Source organism: Sciurus carolinensis, chromosome 16 (genome assembly GCF_902686445.1).
Source record: "Sciurus carolinensis chromosome 16, mSciCar1.2, whole genome shotgun sequence".
Taxonomy (NCBI): Eukaryota; Metazoa; Chordata; class Mammalia; order Rodentia; family Sciuridae; genus Sciurus; species Sciurus carolinensis.
In genome coordinates this window covers 44,765,048-44,784,572 of record NC_062228.1, presented here as the reverse complement: position 1 = coordinate 44,784,572, position 19,525 = coordinate 44,765,048, and the positions used below count along the sequence as shown (strand labels likewise).

The 19,525-nt window shown below is 38.2% G+C and overlaps 2 protein-coding genes across 22 annotated transcripts in view; one reads left to right on the top strand and one right to left on the bottom strand.

The window, feature by feature from the left end:
- Positions 1–19,525, bottom strand: part of Znf461 (zinc finger protein 461) — a 69,696-nt gene that overhangs the window by 19,869 nt on the left and 30,302 nt on the right. For 12 of the 16 annotated variants that reach the window (XM_047527528.1, XM_047527537.1, XM_047527536.1 and 9 more), the window contains one exon: positions 466–554. In XM_047527528.1, the coding sequence (XP_047383484.1) occupies positions 466–474 (9 nt within the window). In that variant the 5' untranslated portion in view covers positions 475–554. Of the gene's footprint in view, positions 1–465; positions 555–1,734; positions 1,871–6,653; positions 9,140–19,525 lie in introns of those variants that run through there. The other 4 variants (XM_047527541.1, XM_047527531.1, XM_047527538.1 and 1 more) reach the window with 3 other exon arrangements.
- Znf567 (zinc finger protein 567) overlaps positions 1–19,525 on the top strand; it is an 81,736-nt gene that overhangs the window by 49,638 nt on the left and 12,573 nt on the right. Inside the window, exons 1-3 of one of the 6 annotated variants that reach the window (XM_047527434.1) lie at positions 9,239–9,352; positions 10,750–10,829; positions 11,570–11,658. The exons of 1 other annotated variant lie outside the window; for it this stretch is intronic. In XM_047527434.1, the coding sequence (XP_047383390.1) occupies positions 11,650–11,658 (9 nt within the window). In that variant the 5' untranslated portion in view covers positions 9,239–9,352; positions 10,750–10,829; positions 11,570–11,649. Of the gene's footprint in view, positions 1–8,817; positions 9,353–10,729; positions 11,050–11,569; positions 11,659–19,525 lie in introns of those variants that run through there. 4 more of the 6 variants (XM_047527435.1, XM_047527437.1, XM_047527436.1 and 1 more) reach the window with 4 other exon arrangements.

Genomic DNA, 19,525 nt, shown 5'->3' with positions numbered 1-19,525 from the left:
TCTCCCACTCTACTTCATTCACTCCTCATTAGTACTCTAGACCCTATTGCTATTAATAACCATGATATCTCCAAAATATCAAGTGTTCTTCTCTCTGATCATCTTCCCATTGTCACATACCCCACTCATATTTCTTCTTCCACTTCTTATTAAGTTTAAAATTTCATGCTCAGTCACTCAACTCTCGGCAATTTTCCTCAAAAGAATGCTACTTCTCTTCTCTCCTTGTTATTGGTAGAAGACTGAACATATGGGACATAAGGAATGATTTATTCAATGAGTATGTGGTTGGCAAGGAGAGGAGCAAAAAAGGAAGGGCATGAACTTTTGGTACCACCACTTACTCATTAGTAAGTTACCATAAAATTCTGAGTTCAGTAACAATGTCAAGATAAAGAATGCAAATATTCATGTGTCTTATAAGAAAAAATTACTTCAGTTAGAAACTTGAAAATGTAAACTTACATTGGCCATGGCTTATTTAGAATTGAATGTATTGGTTAATCCTCTTCTTGGTTCCACTGTAGATGAAATTAAGTCCAAAGAACATGTTGCTGGATGAGAGGGCAGAAAAGACAGGAGATGACTGCCTTTGAGCTCCCCAAATAATGCTAATTTATTCCCCCTTCAAGTATCCTACTCAAAGGCCCCATAAACACATGTGTAAATGGCTAGAGAAAATTTGGAAAAATCCCATCTTTACTAAAAACTGTGAGGAAACCCAATTAAAGTAGACTAGACTCAAGAAAAACAATCTGGTCTCTTTAGCAGAAGGGATTTAGTTAGGCCAAACCCATGTCCTATCACTAAAATGAAATAGACTTGACCCAGCTGCTCAAAACTGAGCACTGAACTAGCACATTCTCACTACATTGAGGAAAAAAAGAAAAGGAGAGATATTATAAAGAGAAAAGAGCAAGGAAATAGACCCCAAATACCTGGTGTATGTATAACAAGCATTTTTTAAAAAGACTAAAATACAGATGGAAGACAAGAAATAAATAGAACAAAAATTTCCAGGGCACAGAAAATCCTCAAATCTTTAGTTTGATGCACTATAAGAATGAAAGAAAAAAACACACCTGGAAGCATCCTGGAAAATCTTAAGTTTGTCTTTTAATACAAAAAGATCCAGGGTATTTTGGGTGGGGGTGGGGTGGGGATGGAAGCCAGGGCCTCCAGCATGCCAGGAAAGCACTCTACCACTGAGCTATGCTCCCCAATCCCCCCCCCCCCCAAGTATCTTGTAATAAGAAATTTCAGAACAATGGGTATAGGGGTCTAATGTTTGAATTAAAAAAAAAAAATATTGCACATGTTGCTTTTTCTGAGGCAATATGATAAATATTGTGGGGTGGACAACGTGATTTAGACTTTGTGCTGTGCTGACTACTCGAATGTTTCCCTAACTGCCTGATTATATGAGCCTGAGTATAACAGTTTATGTAACCGTACTTTCCTTACATGTAAGGGGATACAAATAGCCCCCCACAATCATGTCAGAGTCATATAAACTCCATTCACACAAATGGTCACATACAATCGCACTGTCACATAACTACAATCACGCACTCAATCACTGTCAGAACAAATAGCCACACAGCCCAATGACAAACCCTAGACTCCCTATGCGCTCTCAACACAACCCACCACTGCTAGGGCTGTTCCTGCACTCAGGGCTCTAAAGCTATAGACACTTCTCTTCCAGGATGCTGAGGATCCATAATTCCTCACCTTTGGCATCCTCAGGGAGAGCGCTGGCCCAAGTTCGGATTCATATTTTAAGAAAGGACTCACGCCCACTCCTCACTTCAGGACCAGTCCCCAGACGTCCTCTCCAGCCTACGGCAGCCAGACCATTCCACAGAACCTCCTACCGGAAGTACGTTCGGACAGTGGTGTCTTCTGGGAAACGTAGTCCGAGGGGGAAATCTGGGCTGCGGGGCCCAGACTTCGGGCTACGCCTGCGCAGTTTCATTCAGGGTTGGAGTGACGCTACCGACGCGGGCTTATGGTGTCCGGATTCCGGACTTTTCCGAGTTCCCTGAGAGGACTGATTTAGGAACTGGCACGGTGGCTAAATATACTCCCTCAAAGTGGACTTGTGCGGTGGCTTAAAAGAATTGTTGTTGACTGGTGCGGAGGGACACGACCCCCATTTGTGAGGTTATGGTGGGGGTTTGTGTTTTGTTGTGAGTCCGCATGTGCGCGTGCCCGAAAGGGAGAGGGTAGATGTGACCCTGATTCAGAGGGTGTTGTGCTTGAGATTTGGATGTGGAACGGTTTCAGAGATGATTTGGGAGTGACTGTGCTGTCTGCCTGCGTAGGCTCATGCGGTGTGCTCGCCACTCGTACGGTGGTGTTGGGACGAGGAGGAACTAGGATGGATAAATCACACATCTCAGTGACAGGGCGAGCTCCTTCTGGTCGAGTGTGGGAACAGTGTGAAGTGCTTTTTGTGTGTTAGGAATTGAGAAGGGCAGGAGGGTCAAATCCATGAGGAAGACAACTTTTCAGAATGTATTTGTGAGATGATATGCACTTGAGACTGTCACTTGGAGTGGACACTGAGTGAAATATATGAGGGATGTGGATGTAGCCAACTATTTACATTGTATGATAGTGATAGGACAGGTGATTATACTGTTGTGACCTTGAGATTAATTTGTGTTTTAACTGATTATGATTAACTGGGTGATCATGTGAAATTTGGTGTTGCTGTGTGTGTTTGAATGTTACTCCTATGAGTTAAGGTCTGGATGGAAGATAGCGTGTGAGGCTATCTAAGTGTAATAACTGTAAGAGATTGCAGTGAGTGTTTTGAAATTGAGGATGAGTTGGTACCTATTATAGGCCTTACTTTCCTTACCTATAAAAGGTAATAGGGCACTGGAGTGTAATTCAGTGACAGAGCATTTGCCTAGCATGCACAAGGCTCTGGGTTCAATCCCCAGTAAACACCAAAAAAAAAAAAAAAAAAAAAAAAAAAAAAAAAGTAAAGCTTCCTGAAGCATTGGATTTTCTTAAAATTTTGGAGGGAAATTTAAAATATAATTTAAGTTTAAAACATTTTAAAAATATGGAACAATAATTTATTGTGGTGAAGAATGCAAACAGACCATGAAAGATTTCAAGTTAAATCTCTACTACAGAGTAGCCGTCTGGAAGTATGGCTGGTACTCTGGTGGAAATTAAGTATATGGGAAATATACTAAAATCTTATTTGATTTGCATAAGTGCAAGAATTCTAGGTCAAGTGAACAAAAGCCTAACTCGAATCATAAAACAGAAAGTAAGGGCTGGGGATGTAGCTAAGTGGTAGGCCCTGGTTCAATCCCCAGAACCACACACATATACCAGAACGTCTGTGTTCTTTAGTAGTAAAACTTTTTAGGGATTACTGGACACTGGCTCTGAATTGGCACTAATTCCAGGAGACCCAAAATATCACTGTGGTGTACCAGTCAGAATAGGGACTCATGGTTAGGTGATAAATGAAGTTCAAGATCTGCCCTGTCTCAGTGGGCACAGTGGGTCTCCAAACTCATTTTGTGTTTATTTCCCCAGTGCCAGAATAGATACATTGGTAACTGGCAGAATCCCTGCATTGATTCTCTGGAGTAAGGGCTGTTCTAGGGCAAAGGCCAAGTGGAAGATCATGTGAAACTGCCTTTACCTAGAAAAATAGTAAACTAAAAGCAGTATCATCCTCTCATTCCTGGAGGTATTAGAGAGATTAGTGCCATCAGTAAGGACTTTAAAGATGCAAGGGTAGTGAATTCTATCATATTCCCCCCATTCAACTTGCCTATTTGGCCTGTTTGGAAGGCAGGTGGCTCTTGCAGAATAAGAGGGGTTTATCATAAGTGTAACCAGGAGTGACTCCAATTGCAGCTGTTGTACCAGATGTAGAGCACATTAATGTATCCATTAACATATCCTCTGGTACTTGCTATGCAGATCCATTACATTGATGACATTATGCTATTGAACCTGGTGAACAAGAAGTAGCAACTATTGTAGACTTTATTGGTAAGACTACTGATATGCAAGTGATATGCACTGACAAATAACTCTGACGAATTCAGGGGACTCCTGTTTTAATGATATTTTTAGGGGTCCTGTAGTATGGGGCATGGTGAGATATCACTTCTAAGGTGCAGGATAAATTATTGCATTTGGCCCCTTCTGCAACCAAAAAGGAGGCATAATGCCAAGCAGGCCTCTTTGGATTTAATTAGTACAATAGTACATTCTTTTATTTTATCTCTTAAGGATGAAACTTCCTTTTGGGGAAGTGGATTTTATGCATTTATGTAATGTTCATGTGTCTTCAGTATGAAAATCAAACATTCTTCACATTGCCCACTTTGTTACATGGTGAAATTAGAATATTGAAATGTTGAAGACATGCTGTCAAAGGGTAGAGCAGTGAGTTAAATATAGTAATTAGTTTTTTAAAAAATGAAGTCACAATTGTAAGCTGATGTTTTTAGCAAATTGTAAATTTAGTTGAAATATGAGACATTTTAGCTCTACAATTGAAATATTTGACATTTGTAAGTACACAATCCATGACCAAACTGCCAATACTAAGGACTGATATGAAAGAGATCACATCAGGCAACCTGTCAACTCTGGTTTTAGGAACTTAGGCAGTTTTTATAACCTTTCTATTGCTGTTTCTATTCTATTGGGCATATAAATACCTCCTTTGGAATAGATGCTATTCGGAGTCTTTGGTAGATACTAATAGATGAATCATAGTGCAGGCCCTTAGAATTTTGGAGCAAAGCCCTTTCATCTTCTAGGTAACTATTTTCCTTTTGAGAAACACCTTTTGGCCTGGTGCTGAGCCTTAATAGAGACTGAACACTTAACTGTGGACCAAGTTACTATTGCCCATTATGAACTGGGTGTTTTCTGACTCACCAAACCATAGTTACCTGCACAGTAGCACTCTACCATTGAATGGAAGTGGTATATATGTGATCAAGTCTAAGTAAGAACTGAAGGCTGAAAGAAGTTACATGAAGAATTTGCTAAAATGCCCATGGTCCTTGCTCTTGCAACACTACTTTGTCTCTCCTAGCCTATACCTGTGGCCTCATGATTTTCTATAATCAGTTAATAGAGGAAAAAAAGACTTGGGCCCATTTTCACAGATGGTGTTACTTGACAAGCAGGTACTTTCTCAAAGTAGAGAGTTGCAGCATTATTGTCCCTTTCTGAGACATCCCTGAAGAATAGTGGTAAAGGAAACTCCTCTCCGTGGCCAATACTTGAAGCAGTGTACCTGGTTGGTTGGTTTTCTTTGAAGGAGAAATGGCCAGATATAAAATTACATCCAGATTCAGGCACTGTGCCCAGTGATTTGGCTAAATGGTCAGGGGCTTGCAAGGAGCATAACTGGAAAATGTGACAAGGAAGTCTGAGGAAGAGGTATAGATCTCTGAATGGGGAAAAATACAAAGATATTTGTGTCTTATGTGAATGAACACAAATTGTGACTTCATCAGAAAAGGATTTAATAACCAAGAGAATGACCACTTGTGTGGACACCAGTCAGGCTGTTTTCCCCAGCCACCCGCTTCTGTCATCCACTTGTCTCATGAACAGATTGACCATGATGGCAGTGATGGAGGTTGCACTAGGTTTAGCAGCATGGAATTCCATTACCCAAGGCCAGCCTGGGTACAACCACTGTTGCTGAGCCTCGAGCAGCAGAGATCAAAATTGAGTCCCCAGGATGGCACCATTCCCTAGTGACAAGTACATTGGACTGCTTTCATTATGGGAGAAGCAGCATTGTTTTCTTACTGAAATAGACATGGATATGGATTTGAGTTCCTTACCTGAAGAGCTTCTACCACAACTACCACCTACACCAAGAATGAAGGTTTAGGTCACTATACCAGGTAAAGAATCAAGACTAGGTGAGGGCAAAGGAAATATGGGCAGTGGGTAGTGAGAGAAGGTAGTTATAAATGCCAACTACAACCATGTAACCAGTTATAGAAACAAGAACTGTAATTGTCATGATTATTTCTTCCTTATTTTGTTATAAATATATGTGTGTACAACAACACTTTATTTTCTTCCCTCTCATCACTTTACCATAACCTAAGATGTATTACTGACTTTATATCATAGTATTTAAGTATTCATTTGACATTTTTAAGTTATGGGATATCAAAATGAAAGGTAACTATTACCCAGACTTTACATCCTCTTTTGGGAAAGTGGTTAGCACATTTTTGGTTTTATGCAGGATAATTTTATCATATTAAGCAGAAGTATGACCTTGCTTATGACTTTGTTACTCCCTGTTTCTGTATTCAGTGACTAATTATGGTTTTGGAAGATAGCTATGGGTGCCAAGTTCATAAAAGTGGATTTGTGGTGGTGAATGTTCTGTATCAACTTGGCTGGGCCACCTTGCTCAGATATTTGGTCAAACATGATTCTAGATGTTTCTGTGATGGCAATTTTTGAATGAGATTAACATTTAAATTGCTGGACTTTGAATAATGTAGATCTTCCATAAGGAGGTAGGCCTCTTTCAATCAACTGAAGTTCCTTAATAAAACAAAGGAAGTATTTCTAACCGCCCTGGACAATGAAAATTGTGTCAACAGACTGCCCTTGGACTCAAACTGCAATTCTTCCAATCCCTTGGAATTGATGTTTGCTGCATATTAGTCATAAAGGAAAGGCAAATTAAATCTACAGTGTAGCACTTCATGCCCACTAGAATGACTAAAATTTAAGACTGAATAATGTTGCCAGTGATGCAGAGTAACTGGAATTCTCATGTGGCAGATGGAATAATCACTTTCAAAAACTATTTTGCAATGTCTATTTAAAGCTAAATATCTATTTGGTATGTAACCAAAGTATAACTGAATTCATACATACATCAAGAGACTGGTATGAGAAAGTTCATAGTGGTTTTACTGATAAAAGCCCCAAACTGGAAACAACTTAAGTGCCCTATTTATATGAAGTTCAAAACCAGACAAAACTGAACTATTTTGATGAAGGTCAAAGAAATAATTAACTTTGAGGTGTACTGATTGGTAAGAGTCAGGAAGGACTCTTCCTTTCTATGTCTTTATCTAATATTGATCGGATAGGTTTATTTAAAAAAAACATTAAGCACGATTTTAAGATTTGTGTTGTTATACAAAACTATTATTAAAAACGGGAAAGTTGCACATGCACAAAATACACTGTTGTGACTGAAAAAAAAAATCTTACATGCTTACATCCAGGTGCTTACTCACAGAAAAACAGGTGAATAATTTGACAAAAAAATCTTCAAAATAACTATTTCCAAGCTTATTTTAAGCTTTTTTGTACTCTATAAATTTCTGAATTTCCTCATTTTACAATGAGAAAATGTTGCTGTTCCTTAAAATTAGAAAAAGCAATACAAAGAGATATGTGTATGAAACATGGAGTACAGTATTGAAGCAGTTTGAATTCTGCTGCAAAGGCCCAAACTTTCTTCACAGACATTTCGGAATAATTAATCAAATACTACCTTGATGGTCCTAAATTTAGAAACCAAGACTTTAAACACAGTGGATTCCTTTTATCAGCTGCCTTTCATTTATCCTACTAAACGACCTCTCCACCAGCCTTGCCCCAAAAAGGAAATCACATATGACTTGAAAATAGATAATTAATGAAGTAATTAATAATTAGCCTTAGAGAAACCTTATTATTAATACTAATAAGGAGAAGAAATGGAATTTAGGCCTGACATAGCTGTGCAAAAACTGATAGCACTCCCATAATCATCAGGCAGAAAGGAAGTTGAGAAAATATTCTGATGGATGTGAGTGATGACACCTTAGAAATAACACTTTAGAAATTCCAGTTCTAGGAATCTTAATCCATCAGAAAATTAGCTAAGCACTGTTAAGTTTCCCTAATGAATCACAGTGAAGAAAGTAATGCAGAATTTGAATTAGAAAGGGGAAAGAGATATTGCAATCAAGGAGACCCAACTAAAGTTAAATTAATATATGTATAGGTCCCTGTATCACACCTCGAGTGAAGTGACTCATCTGTATTTCACCTAGAAGTCAATGCCACATTCCTGAGTCTGCATCCTCTTGAAATGACAGGCACCCACCTGCCCAATAAGGTCCTGGAAGGGAATGTAAAGTTTGTGTTTTTAAAACAATTAGCTCATTATTCTGGGGGCTGGCAGTTTGAGCTTGGCATGCCTTAGTGGTTCTGCTGATCATACTCATGTGATAGCAGTCGTCAGCTTGGTGGAGGTTGGATGGTCCAAGATTGTGTCCCTGGGAGTCTGGCACTTGTTGCTGCCAAATGGACTTCACTTTCCAAATGATTGGTTTTTTTCCAAGCTGTCCTTAGCTTTCAGTCCTTGGTGGACTCAAGGCAGGAAGAGGGCAAGGGCAAAAGCTGCAAGTCCTCCTGAGGCTTTGTTTCTGAAGTCTCATAGTCTGCCACTCAAATATCTGACTCCCGTTTTGATGACCATATATCTGCAGCTGGAGTCCACATGGCTGTAAAGTTGGAGGGGAAAGAAGCAGCAAGGAACTCGAGATACTGATCCCAAGAAACAAATCTAAAACCGTTTCCTAGGCGGGCAGTCACCGATACCCTCTCTGTTAAAACACCAGGATGAGCTCTGGAAGCAGGGGTGCCCTGGCCATGCTTACATTGCAAAACTACTTTCTTCAACCTGTGAATGGCTGTAGTCTTTCTTCACTGGCACAAACATCGTCTCGGGAATCTTCTTTCAACAAACCCCTTTGTCCAAAAATTATACTTAGAACTGCAAAAATGAAGTTCTACCCCGTTACACAGTCAATATCACAGGTCACAGCAGCACTGTCATATGAAGGATAGTTTTAAATCCCAGTGTTACACATCCCACATTATAACTAAAAAGTCACCCAAAAGGTCCCTCGTCGGAGCAGATAGACACGAGCACAAACACGCACCAGTCAACCCCTCATTGCACTTTCCTCCTCACGGACACGCGCACACACCCTCATTCAGAGGCATGGGTTCCATGCTCCGCATGTCTGTTCGCGCCCAGGGAGCTGCTGACTTCCTCAACCGGAGCGTCTTCCTCACCCAGACTCAGGTCACCTCTCTGCGACAGACAACTATTAGACTTGGAAGAGGAGTCTGTGATCAAAGTTTGAAAGCGGCCCCGGAGGTCTGTGGGAAATGTAGTTCAAAACCGGAAAAACCCGGATGTCGAGAAGGCGCGCTTAGCCTGAGGCCCAGAGGAACGCGCTGCGGAGACCCTTGGGAAACAGCGCGCGGAAATACGCAGGCGCAGGCTGTTGGCCAGTGGCCGAAGGTGAGGCTAGTAGGTCCTCGGCTGCGAAGGGGGCGGGTGATGGTGGGGACCCTTTGGCGGGTCGAGAAGGGAGGTGGGAGCTCAGGGTGGTGAAAGAAGGGAAGGAAAGGGGACCAGGGCCGAGGAGACCAGGGAGGAAAGCAAGAGTCCAGGCCCCGGAGAAGACGTGAGGGAAGCGAGAACCTATGCAAAAGGAGGAACCGGTAGCTGGTGTAAGGAGGCTGGTGTAAGCTCTGCAGGGGCAGGAATTCTCCCCCTTTTTTTTTTTAAATTCCTCCCCTCTCCACCAGGAAACCCGAGCGCCTGAAACAGCTTGGCACACAACTGGCATTCAGTTTGTGGTTTTTATGCTTATTCTTGTGGGCAGGGGCAGGGAGGGTGTGTTGCAATGTATCAGTGGTGTGGAACCGATTATTTGTGAAAGTGATGGGATCTCTACATGTCTAACTTTTAAATCAGATGCGAGTCGATTCGTGTTTCAAAGTGTGTGCTCCTTTGTGAGTGAAATTTTGTTACTTTGTATAGAAGTATGTTACAGCTTCAGACTGCACATGACAGGGAACCTAGGAGATTATGACTGTGCAGTGGGTAATATGTATAATTTCTGAAGTATTTTGTGTACACAACCCATGGTGACCAAGAATGTGACTTATTGTGTAACTGAGATGGAGTACTTGAGAAAGTGGGTACTATTTGTGCACTCTTTAGATTCTCTGAATACTGGCTGTTTTATATGTCTGTAGATTTTGACACTGTGGCAATTAGACAAGTATAATAAGTAGAGATTTTTTTAAATGAAGAGGAGATAAAATAATTTTGAGATAGTAGGACAGTATGTTAGGAAACCCCCTATTGATCAATGACTGATAGGTTGGAATGAATGTTAGGAAACCCCCTATTGATCAATGACTGATAGGTTGGAATGAGTAGAACACCATTGGGAACACTTTTTTTTTTTTTTTTTTTTGCATTGCTGGGGGTTGAATCCAGGGCTCTGTGCTTGCAAGGCAAGCACTCTACCAACTGAGCTATATCCCCAGCCTGGGAACACAAACTTTAAAAAACAAAACAGAAGAAAACACCTTTCTCCCATAACTGTCCTCTCAAAATTTCTATTTGACTGAATTTGTTTTTCCTTCTCTATGAATTCCTGGAAGGTTCAAGAATTATTTTAAATATTCTTAGGATAATAAAAAAAATCTGTCAAACATTTACACACAAGCTCAGTCTCATAATAGTCATTTAGCTAAATAAACTAAAAATCAAACTTCAAACTTGTTTTAAGAGCAAAAACTTTCTTCCACGTGATGGAAGCCTGCAGTGTGAAAAAGTTCATGACCAGGTTTTAGTCTCTAATTTCCCAACCTCTGTTTTGTCTCTCCACTTTATTCCCTTAGGTGAGTATTCTCCAGCTCCAATGGATTGGGAGCTGGGAACGAAAAAAGTCAAAGACAAGATGAGGCCATGAAAATTTAGCGTAAGTCATCTCTTGCCTTTTGAGAGAACCTGCTTCTGAACCCTCCAGATACAATTCCCTCTCATAGGCACAGCCTCTTCTCCAGCTGCTGCCTTTGTGCTTCCTTTGAGCATGCAGTGGCCCACCTGCTGTGGTGGATCCTGATTGTCCAGTTAGTCTTCCTGCATAGGATCCAGGACAACCCAAGGCAGCCTCCATCCATTTCTCATCTAGTGCTAAGGTGAGAATTATCCACCTCAGTTATTTGCCCTCACAAATCCTGGAAATATGCACACTTTTGCGAACAATTTCTCACCACTTCAGTTTCTAATGGCATCTGAATGTGGGAGACCCTTGTTTGTTATGAGAGAAAAGCACCCACTTTTTCCCCCCTGGAAAAGTATTCTAAAAATAATTTAATTGCTTATAATTTAATCTCTTAAAGACATATTCCTCTCAGCTCCTCCAGACCCTTGTGGTAGAAGTTACATTAATGGTTGCAAAATATTACAGTCAGAAGCTTTAGAAAATGGTATTTTAGAATTAAGGACTCAGAATTTTGTTTCACTCACCATCTTTGGAATATCAGCTGAGATTGAGGCAGAAAGATTTCTAAGTTACCATCCTGTTAAAAATGAGCAATGTAGGATGTGCAGAGTGGACAAGAAACAAAAAATGGAAGTAATTTTAACTGATTTGTAAGTATAGGGAGCTGCTAAGCATGTGTAGTCTCAATGTGGCTTTTTCCCCCCCTTTCTTAGCTTTGCTGTTTTAGAAATTGTCCATTTTCTAAAGAGGAGTGCAAAGGAAAGATTGGTCTTCTCTTGCAGATCTCAAAACCATGGCTCAGGTGAGATGATGGTTCTGAAAAATTTTTTATTATTTTAAAGGATATATATATATATTATATATATATATATATAATATATATATATATATTTTTTAGTTGTTGATGGACCTTTATTTTTATTTATTTATATGCAATGCTGAGAATCAAACCCAGTGCCTCACACAGGCAAGGCAAGTATTCTACCATTGAGCCACAACCCCAGCCCCTCAAAGGATATTTCTTGTCCTAAATTGTCTTCCCTCTTAGGAAATTGGTCCCCATTTCCTCCTTTTTCAGTATTATTCCAGAGGATGTACAGGGACAGAAGTGCATTTCCTTGAATTAATAAGAATATATTAGTGAATGAACCTGTGTCTTATCTAGATTTTTTTTAAAATATTTTTTAGTTGTTGATGGACCTTTATTTTTATTTATTTATATGTGGTGCTAAGAATTGAACCCAACCCAGTGCCTCATACATGCTAGATGAGTGCTCTACCACTGAGCCACAACCCCAGCTCCAGATTTTTTAAAAAAGATATAAACCTTTGTCACATTCACAGATCTGAGTAAAGATGGAGTTAAAATTGATAGAGTGCTATCAGTAAGTGGCATGAAATCACTGACATCTTGAGGCTTTGAGGATGGAGATGATTGGCAAATCGTACAAAGAACTGAGAATCCTGTGTTTCTCTTGTAAATCCTTCAACACAGAAGGAAAAACCTCTGGTCCTCTAATAACACCATTTCTAGAATACTGATGGTGTTATAGATTTATTCCTATTTTTAAATTTCTTCTAATTTTGTATTTGAATACAGAAGTAAGTGCATAGACCACCAACTGAACTAGGTGTATAACTCTTAAAATATTCTGCTTTTTGTTTCAAAGACACTAACCTTTCCTGTTTCATTCAGAGAATTTGCCTTTATATCTTGACCTCTCTTAAATACTGATATTCTCCAGATTATATGTTGATTTCCTTCTCTTTTGTTTCCTGTTCCTTGTTCATAATGAACCATATTTTAATGATGCTCAAATGATTTTTTTAATAATTTATTTTTAGTTGTAGCTGGACAAAATACCTTTATTTTTATGTGGTGCTGGGGATTGAACCCAAGGCCTCAGGCATACTATGCGAGACTGCTACTGCTGAGCCACAACCCAGCCCACTCAAATAAAGTTTATCTTACCCTTCTGTCCTGAGAATCAAAACTATATACACATCGCCTGCCTGTCCCACAGACACTTCATGCACATGTCTGAATTACCTTATTACTTTCCCTGCCTATCCTGTCATTTTTGTTTTTCCAAACTGCTTGTGCCTCAGCCTCTACCCACCTGCTAATACAGCTGATAGGAATTAAATGTCTCCTACTACAAAACCATTTCGTGGCAAATTCTGTTCATCATACCACAGTTCCCTCCTTCCCCAATGATACCATTTTTATTTGGGTGCGTCTCTCATAGTCTTAGCTAGCTGTCTTCCCATTTAACATCTTTATTGCTTTTTCAGCTCCCCAAGTGCCCACCCCAATGCTTGCTTGCATATCTTTTTGTTTCTTATGCTTTTTCATTTAACTTCTTATTGTGTTAAAATATATAAAACATAAAATTTACATTTTAATTATTTTTAAGTATGTAATTTGGTGCCATTCATTACATTCTTACTGTTGTATAAGTATTGCCACTATTTCCAGAACAGGCAACAAATAGGCAAACTTGTACCAGTAACATGAAACAGTCCTACTCCTTATTTTATGCTTAAACATCAGGTACAAAACACCCTAATGGAATACATGTAGATAATTCATTTGGAGAGAGGAAAATATTAAAATGCTCAGTAGTTTAAATCAAGAACAAATAATCATTAATGATAAACCAGTTTTCTGATTCATGTACATGATGCACATCTCATTCTATTTAGATCATCTTTAAATTCTCTGAGTAGCAGTAAATGTAGCTCAGTGGTAGAGCAGTTGCTTAACATGCATGCACCAGGCCTTGTGTTCTGTCCCTGGCACATGAAAAGAAGGAAAGAAAGGGGGAAAAATTCTCTCAGTAATTATTTGTTGTTTTCAGTGTAACTGTCTTGCAAATTTTTTTTTTAAGTTGTTGATGGACCTTTATTTTATTGATTTATCTGCGTTGCTGAGAATTGAACCCAGTGCCTCACACATGCTAGGCAAGCACTCCACCACTGAGGCACAACCCTAGTCCTGCAAATGTTTTTTATATTACTCCTTAGATATTTCTTTTTTAAATGCTACCATAAACGATATTAATTTTTTTTCAACTTTCTATTTTATTATTGCTAGCATATAAAATGCTATTAATTTTTTTGGTATATTGACCTGTAACCTTTCTAAATCCTCTCATTCTAGAAATTTTTAAACTTCTTTTTTGCCTTACTGTGTTGTCAGAACTTCCAGTACAATGTTGAATAGAAGTTGGAAGAACAGACATTTTTGCCTTATGTCTGACATAAGTAAAAAACATTCAGTCTTTCATTTGGGCCTACTTTAAGAAGTGATAGTAGGACTGGGGCTGTAGCTCAGGGGCAGAGTACTTGCCTGGCACATGTGAGACACTGGGTTTGATCCTTAGCACTGCAGAAAAACAAACAAATAAAATAAAGGCATGCTGTCCATCTACAACTACAAAAAAATTTTTTTAATTAAAAGAAAAGAAGTGATAGTAACTAAAGGATTTTTGTTTTGTTTTCAATTGGTGTGTGTGCGCGCACGCGTGCATGCATGTTTCTTTTTATTTTTGTGTTTCTTTCTTTATGCAGTGCTGGGAATTGAATCCCAGGGCCTTTTGAATGCTCCCTCAGTAGTTTTTCATTGTCCCTAATTGGCCTCCAACAAATTTTGATGCATTGCATTTTTATTTTCATTCAAATGTTGAAAATATTTTCTTTTGGGCTGGGGTAGTAGCTCATTGGAAGAGTGCTTGCATAGCACATGTGAGGCCTGGATTCAATCCTCAGCACCACATAAAGATAATAAATGAAAGAAAGGTATTGTGTCCCTCTACAGCTAAAACACACACACACACACACACACACACACATAGTTTTTTTTTCTCACTTCCTTTGTGATTTTTTTGACCCATTGATTGTTTAGAAGTGTTTAATTTCCACATATTCGGGGAGTTTTTCACATAGCTTTATTACTGATTTCTGTTTAATTCTCTTGCAACCACATTGTATGCGCTATGTGATTTCAATCTTCCTAAGTTTATGGAAGCTTCTTTTATAGCACACAATATAGTTTTACTTGGTGAATGCTCTGTATGCTTTTGTTAAGAATCTATATTTTGTTTTGATTGGGTATATTCTCTAAATATCATTGAGGTCAAATTGGTTGATTGAGTTGATAAGTTCTATAACCTTATTGATTTGCTGCGTTCTTATTATAGCAGTGACTGAAATGAGAAAGTTGAAAACTTGTTATAATTGTAGCTTTGTTCATTTTCCTTTCAGTTCTATCAGTTTTTACTTCATGTATTTTGAAGTTGCTTTTAGGTGCATTAGTATTTGAGATTGTTAAAGTCCTCATGAATTGACCCCTTCTGTCATTATGAAGTGCCTAACTTAATTCTAGATATTTTTTTGTTTTAGACGTCTATCTTAATATTTTTATAGCTATTCTAATTTTCCTACAGTTGTATGGTGTCTTAGTCTATTTGTGCTGCTTTAGCAGAATACCTGAGACTGATAATTTATAAAGAACAAAATTTATTGTCCAATAGTTCAAAATCAGATGCTGGTAAGCTTTGTTGACTGGTAAGGGCTGCTTTCTGGTTTGAATATGGTGCCTTGCTGCTTCATCCTCCCGGGGGAAGTAGAAATGCAAATGATCCAAATCAAGTGAAACCTTTTTTTATAAGGGTTTTTCAATCCATTCACTGAGGGAGAGCCTGTTTTTCTGCTTCCTTGCATGCTTGGATATTTATTACTTAAAATTTAAATTACCAGATGCTGGATTCTGGTATGTTCCTTCAAAGAATTAAGTTACTTCTGATAATTTTTACATATTTGAGACTTGCCTTTAAGCTTTTTTAGTGTGTATTGAGAGTAGCATTTGGTCTAGTGCTAATTTAGTCCCATTACTAAGGTCAACAACCTATAGACCCTGAGGTCCAAATCTAGCCTCTGTTTTGTAAGTATTAGAATAGCCAAGCTTATTTACATGCTGTCTATGTAAATGAACTACATTACAATACAGCTGCAAAGTAATTGTGATAGAGACTGTTTGACCCAGGAAACCTAAAATATTAATTGTCTGACCCTTTTAAGAAAAAGTTACCCAACCCCTGTTCTACCCCAAACCTGTGTATTATCAGATCTTTCTGTTATGGCTGGGAGAATTGCAGCTGTTCCTGGGCCTCTTTGAGCTCTGAGGATTACTTTCCTCTGATTCTTTTCCTGGCTTCATAGTTTCATTCCCACAAATTTGCAGGTTGATATTCTACCATAGATTCAAGAGGGCAACCTACAAATATCTGGAGTTCTTTCTCATTTTGCTTTCTCCTTTTCAGTATAGCAGTTCTAGACATCTTCAATTCCCCAAACTTTAATTTCTGTTTCTTCAACTGAGGGAGGCTGCTAGACTCTGTTTGTGTTCTTTCCTGTGTTGTTACTATAATTTAGATTTTTCTCTTCTAGATTTCATATTATGAATCCTGGAATATAGTAGATAGCCCTTATTTCTAGGAATATCTTCTAAGACCCCCCAGTGGATGCTTGAAACTGGATAGTACTCTGAACCCTATGTATACCATGTTTTCCCTATACACACATGCACAAACTTTATGATTTTTCCATCTTAATATTATCACACATTGATATTAACTTTTGCACTTTGAGGTACAACAGCAAAAATAGCACAAATTTCTTTTCTTCACAGTTTCACTGGTAGATTAGCTCCTACCCTAGATGTTAGCAACCTCAGCATGGTGTTTTCTTTCTTTATAAAGTTGAGAACTTTTCACCTTTTCACTTATAGGAAACACTTTATGGCTTCTCTTTGGCATGTCTACCAGCATTACTACTCTTGTACTTTGGGGTCATATTAATTAAAATAATGGTTACTCAAACAAGCAGTGTGAGGCCTGTAATGGATCTGGAAACCAAGATGGCTACTAGGTGACTAATGTAGTGTATAAAGCATGAATATGCTGAACAAATGGTTGATTCATGTTCTGGGTGGAATGGAATGGGACACTAGGATTTAATCATACTATTCAAAATGACGCACAGTTTAAAACTTATGAATCATTTATTTCTGGAATTTTGCATCTATTATTTTTGTACTACAGTTGACCATGTGGGTAACTAAACCCACAGAAAGTAAAACTGTGGATGAGGAGGGACTACTGCAAGTGCACTTTGGGGGTTGACTTATTTAACTCAACATTATGTTTTGTTCTTCATAGTTGTTCTGTATATCAGTACGTGTGTGTTTCTGAATCATATATCAGTGTGTGCATATATCACAATTTGTCTAGTTGCTTTGCAATAGGTGTTTTTTTGTTTGTTTGTTTGTTTGTTTGTTTTCGGTGCTGGGGCTTGAACCCAGGGCCTTGTGCTTGCAAGGCAGGCACTCTACCAACTGAGCTATATCCCCAGCCCTCAATAGGTGTTTTTTATAACAGTTTTTCACTGTTTTGAGTGAAGCTTTTAAGAACAATGGTGTAGAAATATTTGTGTGCACTTACATTTTTATTTATTTGGGGTAAATAACCTAGGGGTGGTATCTGTGGATTGTAATAGAAAGTATGTTTAACTTTATAAGAAACTGCCAAATTTAAACAATACAGTACTTCTACCATCAACTTATGAAAGTTCTGGTAGCTCTGTATCCTTACCAACACCTGTAAGGTCACTTTTTAAATTTAATATTCTGACAGGTGTGTAATGTGTTACATCAGTGTTTTAATTTTCATTTCCCTGATATGACTAAAAATGGTGTTTAAAAAATTGCTATTTTTCCCTTATTATCCCCATGTATATAAATACATAGTTTAATTTTTTTGTAGTACAGGATATTGAATCCAATGGCACTCTTACCACTGTTTTTATTTATTTTGAGACAGGGTCTCACTAAGTTGCCAAGGTATATATTGTCTCAGAATTTGTTCAGATTTTTCACCTATTTTTTAAGTTTTTGATGGACCTTCATTTTATTTATTTTCATGTGGTGCTGAGAATCGAACCCAGTGCTTCACACATGCTAGGGAAGTTCTCCACCACTGAGCCACAACCCCAGCTCCAGAAATTTTTAATTAAAGGATTGTTTGTCTAATTCTTCTGCTGTTGTGTGATGTATTCCTAGATACATGTCCTGTAAGATAAAAGTGTGTGTATATCATCTCTATGATTTTTTTGTGTGTGTGTGTGGTACTGGGGATTGAACCCAGGGCCTTGTGCTTGCGAGGCAAGCACTCTACCAACTGAGCTATATCCCCAGCCCAGATATTTTATTTTTTAATTGTCTTTCAGAGCTAACATCTTAAATTTTGAAGAAATCCAATCGATCAATTTTTGTAAAAATTTTATGGTTCTTGACTTTTGTGGCTTACCTCAGAAATCTTTGCATACCCCAAGGTTGTGCATATTTTATTCTTACTATATAAGTATTATGGTTTTAGATTTTCCATTTAAGTGTACAATTCATTTTGATTAATTTTGTATTTTAAAGATAAAAGTTGAAGTTTCTTATCATTATTACTATTATAAATGAATATTCAGCTTTTCCAGAATCATCTGTAAAAAGTTTTTTTTCTATTGAATTATTCTGGAGCCTTTGTTGACCATTGGCTGTCTACATGAAAATATATGTCAGTAGTGTTTCATAAGTCAGTACAACTGTTCTTTCACCAATACCATAGTCTTAATTAGTGTAGCTAATCAGGTAATGTGATCTTCCAGCTTTGCCTTTTTTAAACTTGTTTTAGATATGCTTGGTGTTCGCAGGTGCAGCGGCACACACCTATAATCCCAGCAACCCAGGAGGCTAAGGCCCTAAGCAACTTAGTGAGACCTTGTCTCAAAACAAAAAAGGATCTGGGGCCGGGCACAATGGTGCATGCCTGTAATTCCAGCAACTCAGGAGGATCATGAGTTCAAAGCCTACCTCAGCAATTTATTGAGGTCCTAAGCAACTCAGCCTGACCCTGTCGCTAATAAATTATTAAAAAGAGCTGGGGATGCAGGATTTAGTAGTGATCTATTTTTACAACCTCCTTTATTTCTTATCCATCTAACTAGAGGTTTTTCAATTGCAGCAGTGTTTTTAAGGTTTTGGCATCAGGTTTTACTGTTTTTCTTCCCTATTCTTTGTTTTCCATTTGAGTGATTTTTGCCTTTACCTTGACTATTTCCTTATTCTTGCTTTGAGTTTAATTTACTTTTTTCAAGCCTCTTAAAATAGAAGTTATATTTTTTAAAAATATTTTTTAGATGTTGATAGACCTTTATTTTATTCATATGTGGTGCTGAGAATCAAACCCAAGGCCTCACACATGCTAGGCAAGTGCTCTACCACTGAGCCACAATCCCAGCCTCAAAATAGAAGTTTAAATTATTCATTTTAGAGGATTCTTATTTTCTAATATAAGCATTTAAACATAAGTTTCTGAGCCTGCTTTAAATTTATCTGCAAATTGATCTAGTTTTAATTTGTTCAAAACATGATAAAAATTTCATTTTGGTCATTCTTTCACTCTGTTGGTTAGTTATATCATTTGATGTCTTAAGTTTGGAACTTCTAGATGTATCTTTGTTAAAAAAAAAATAATAACTAATTGTTATGGCTTAGATCTGGCATGTCCCTCAAAGGCTCATGTGTTGAAAATAGCATCCCCAGTGTACCAGTGTCCATA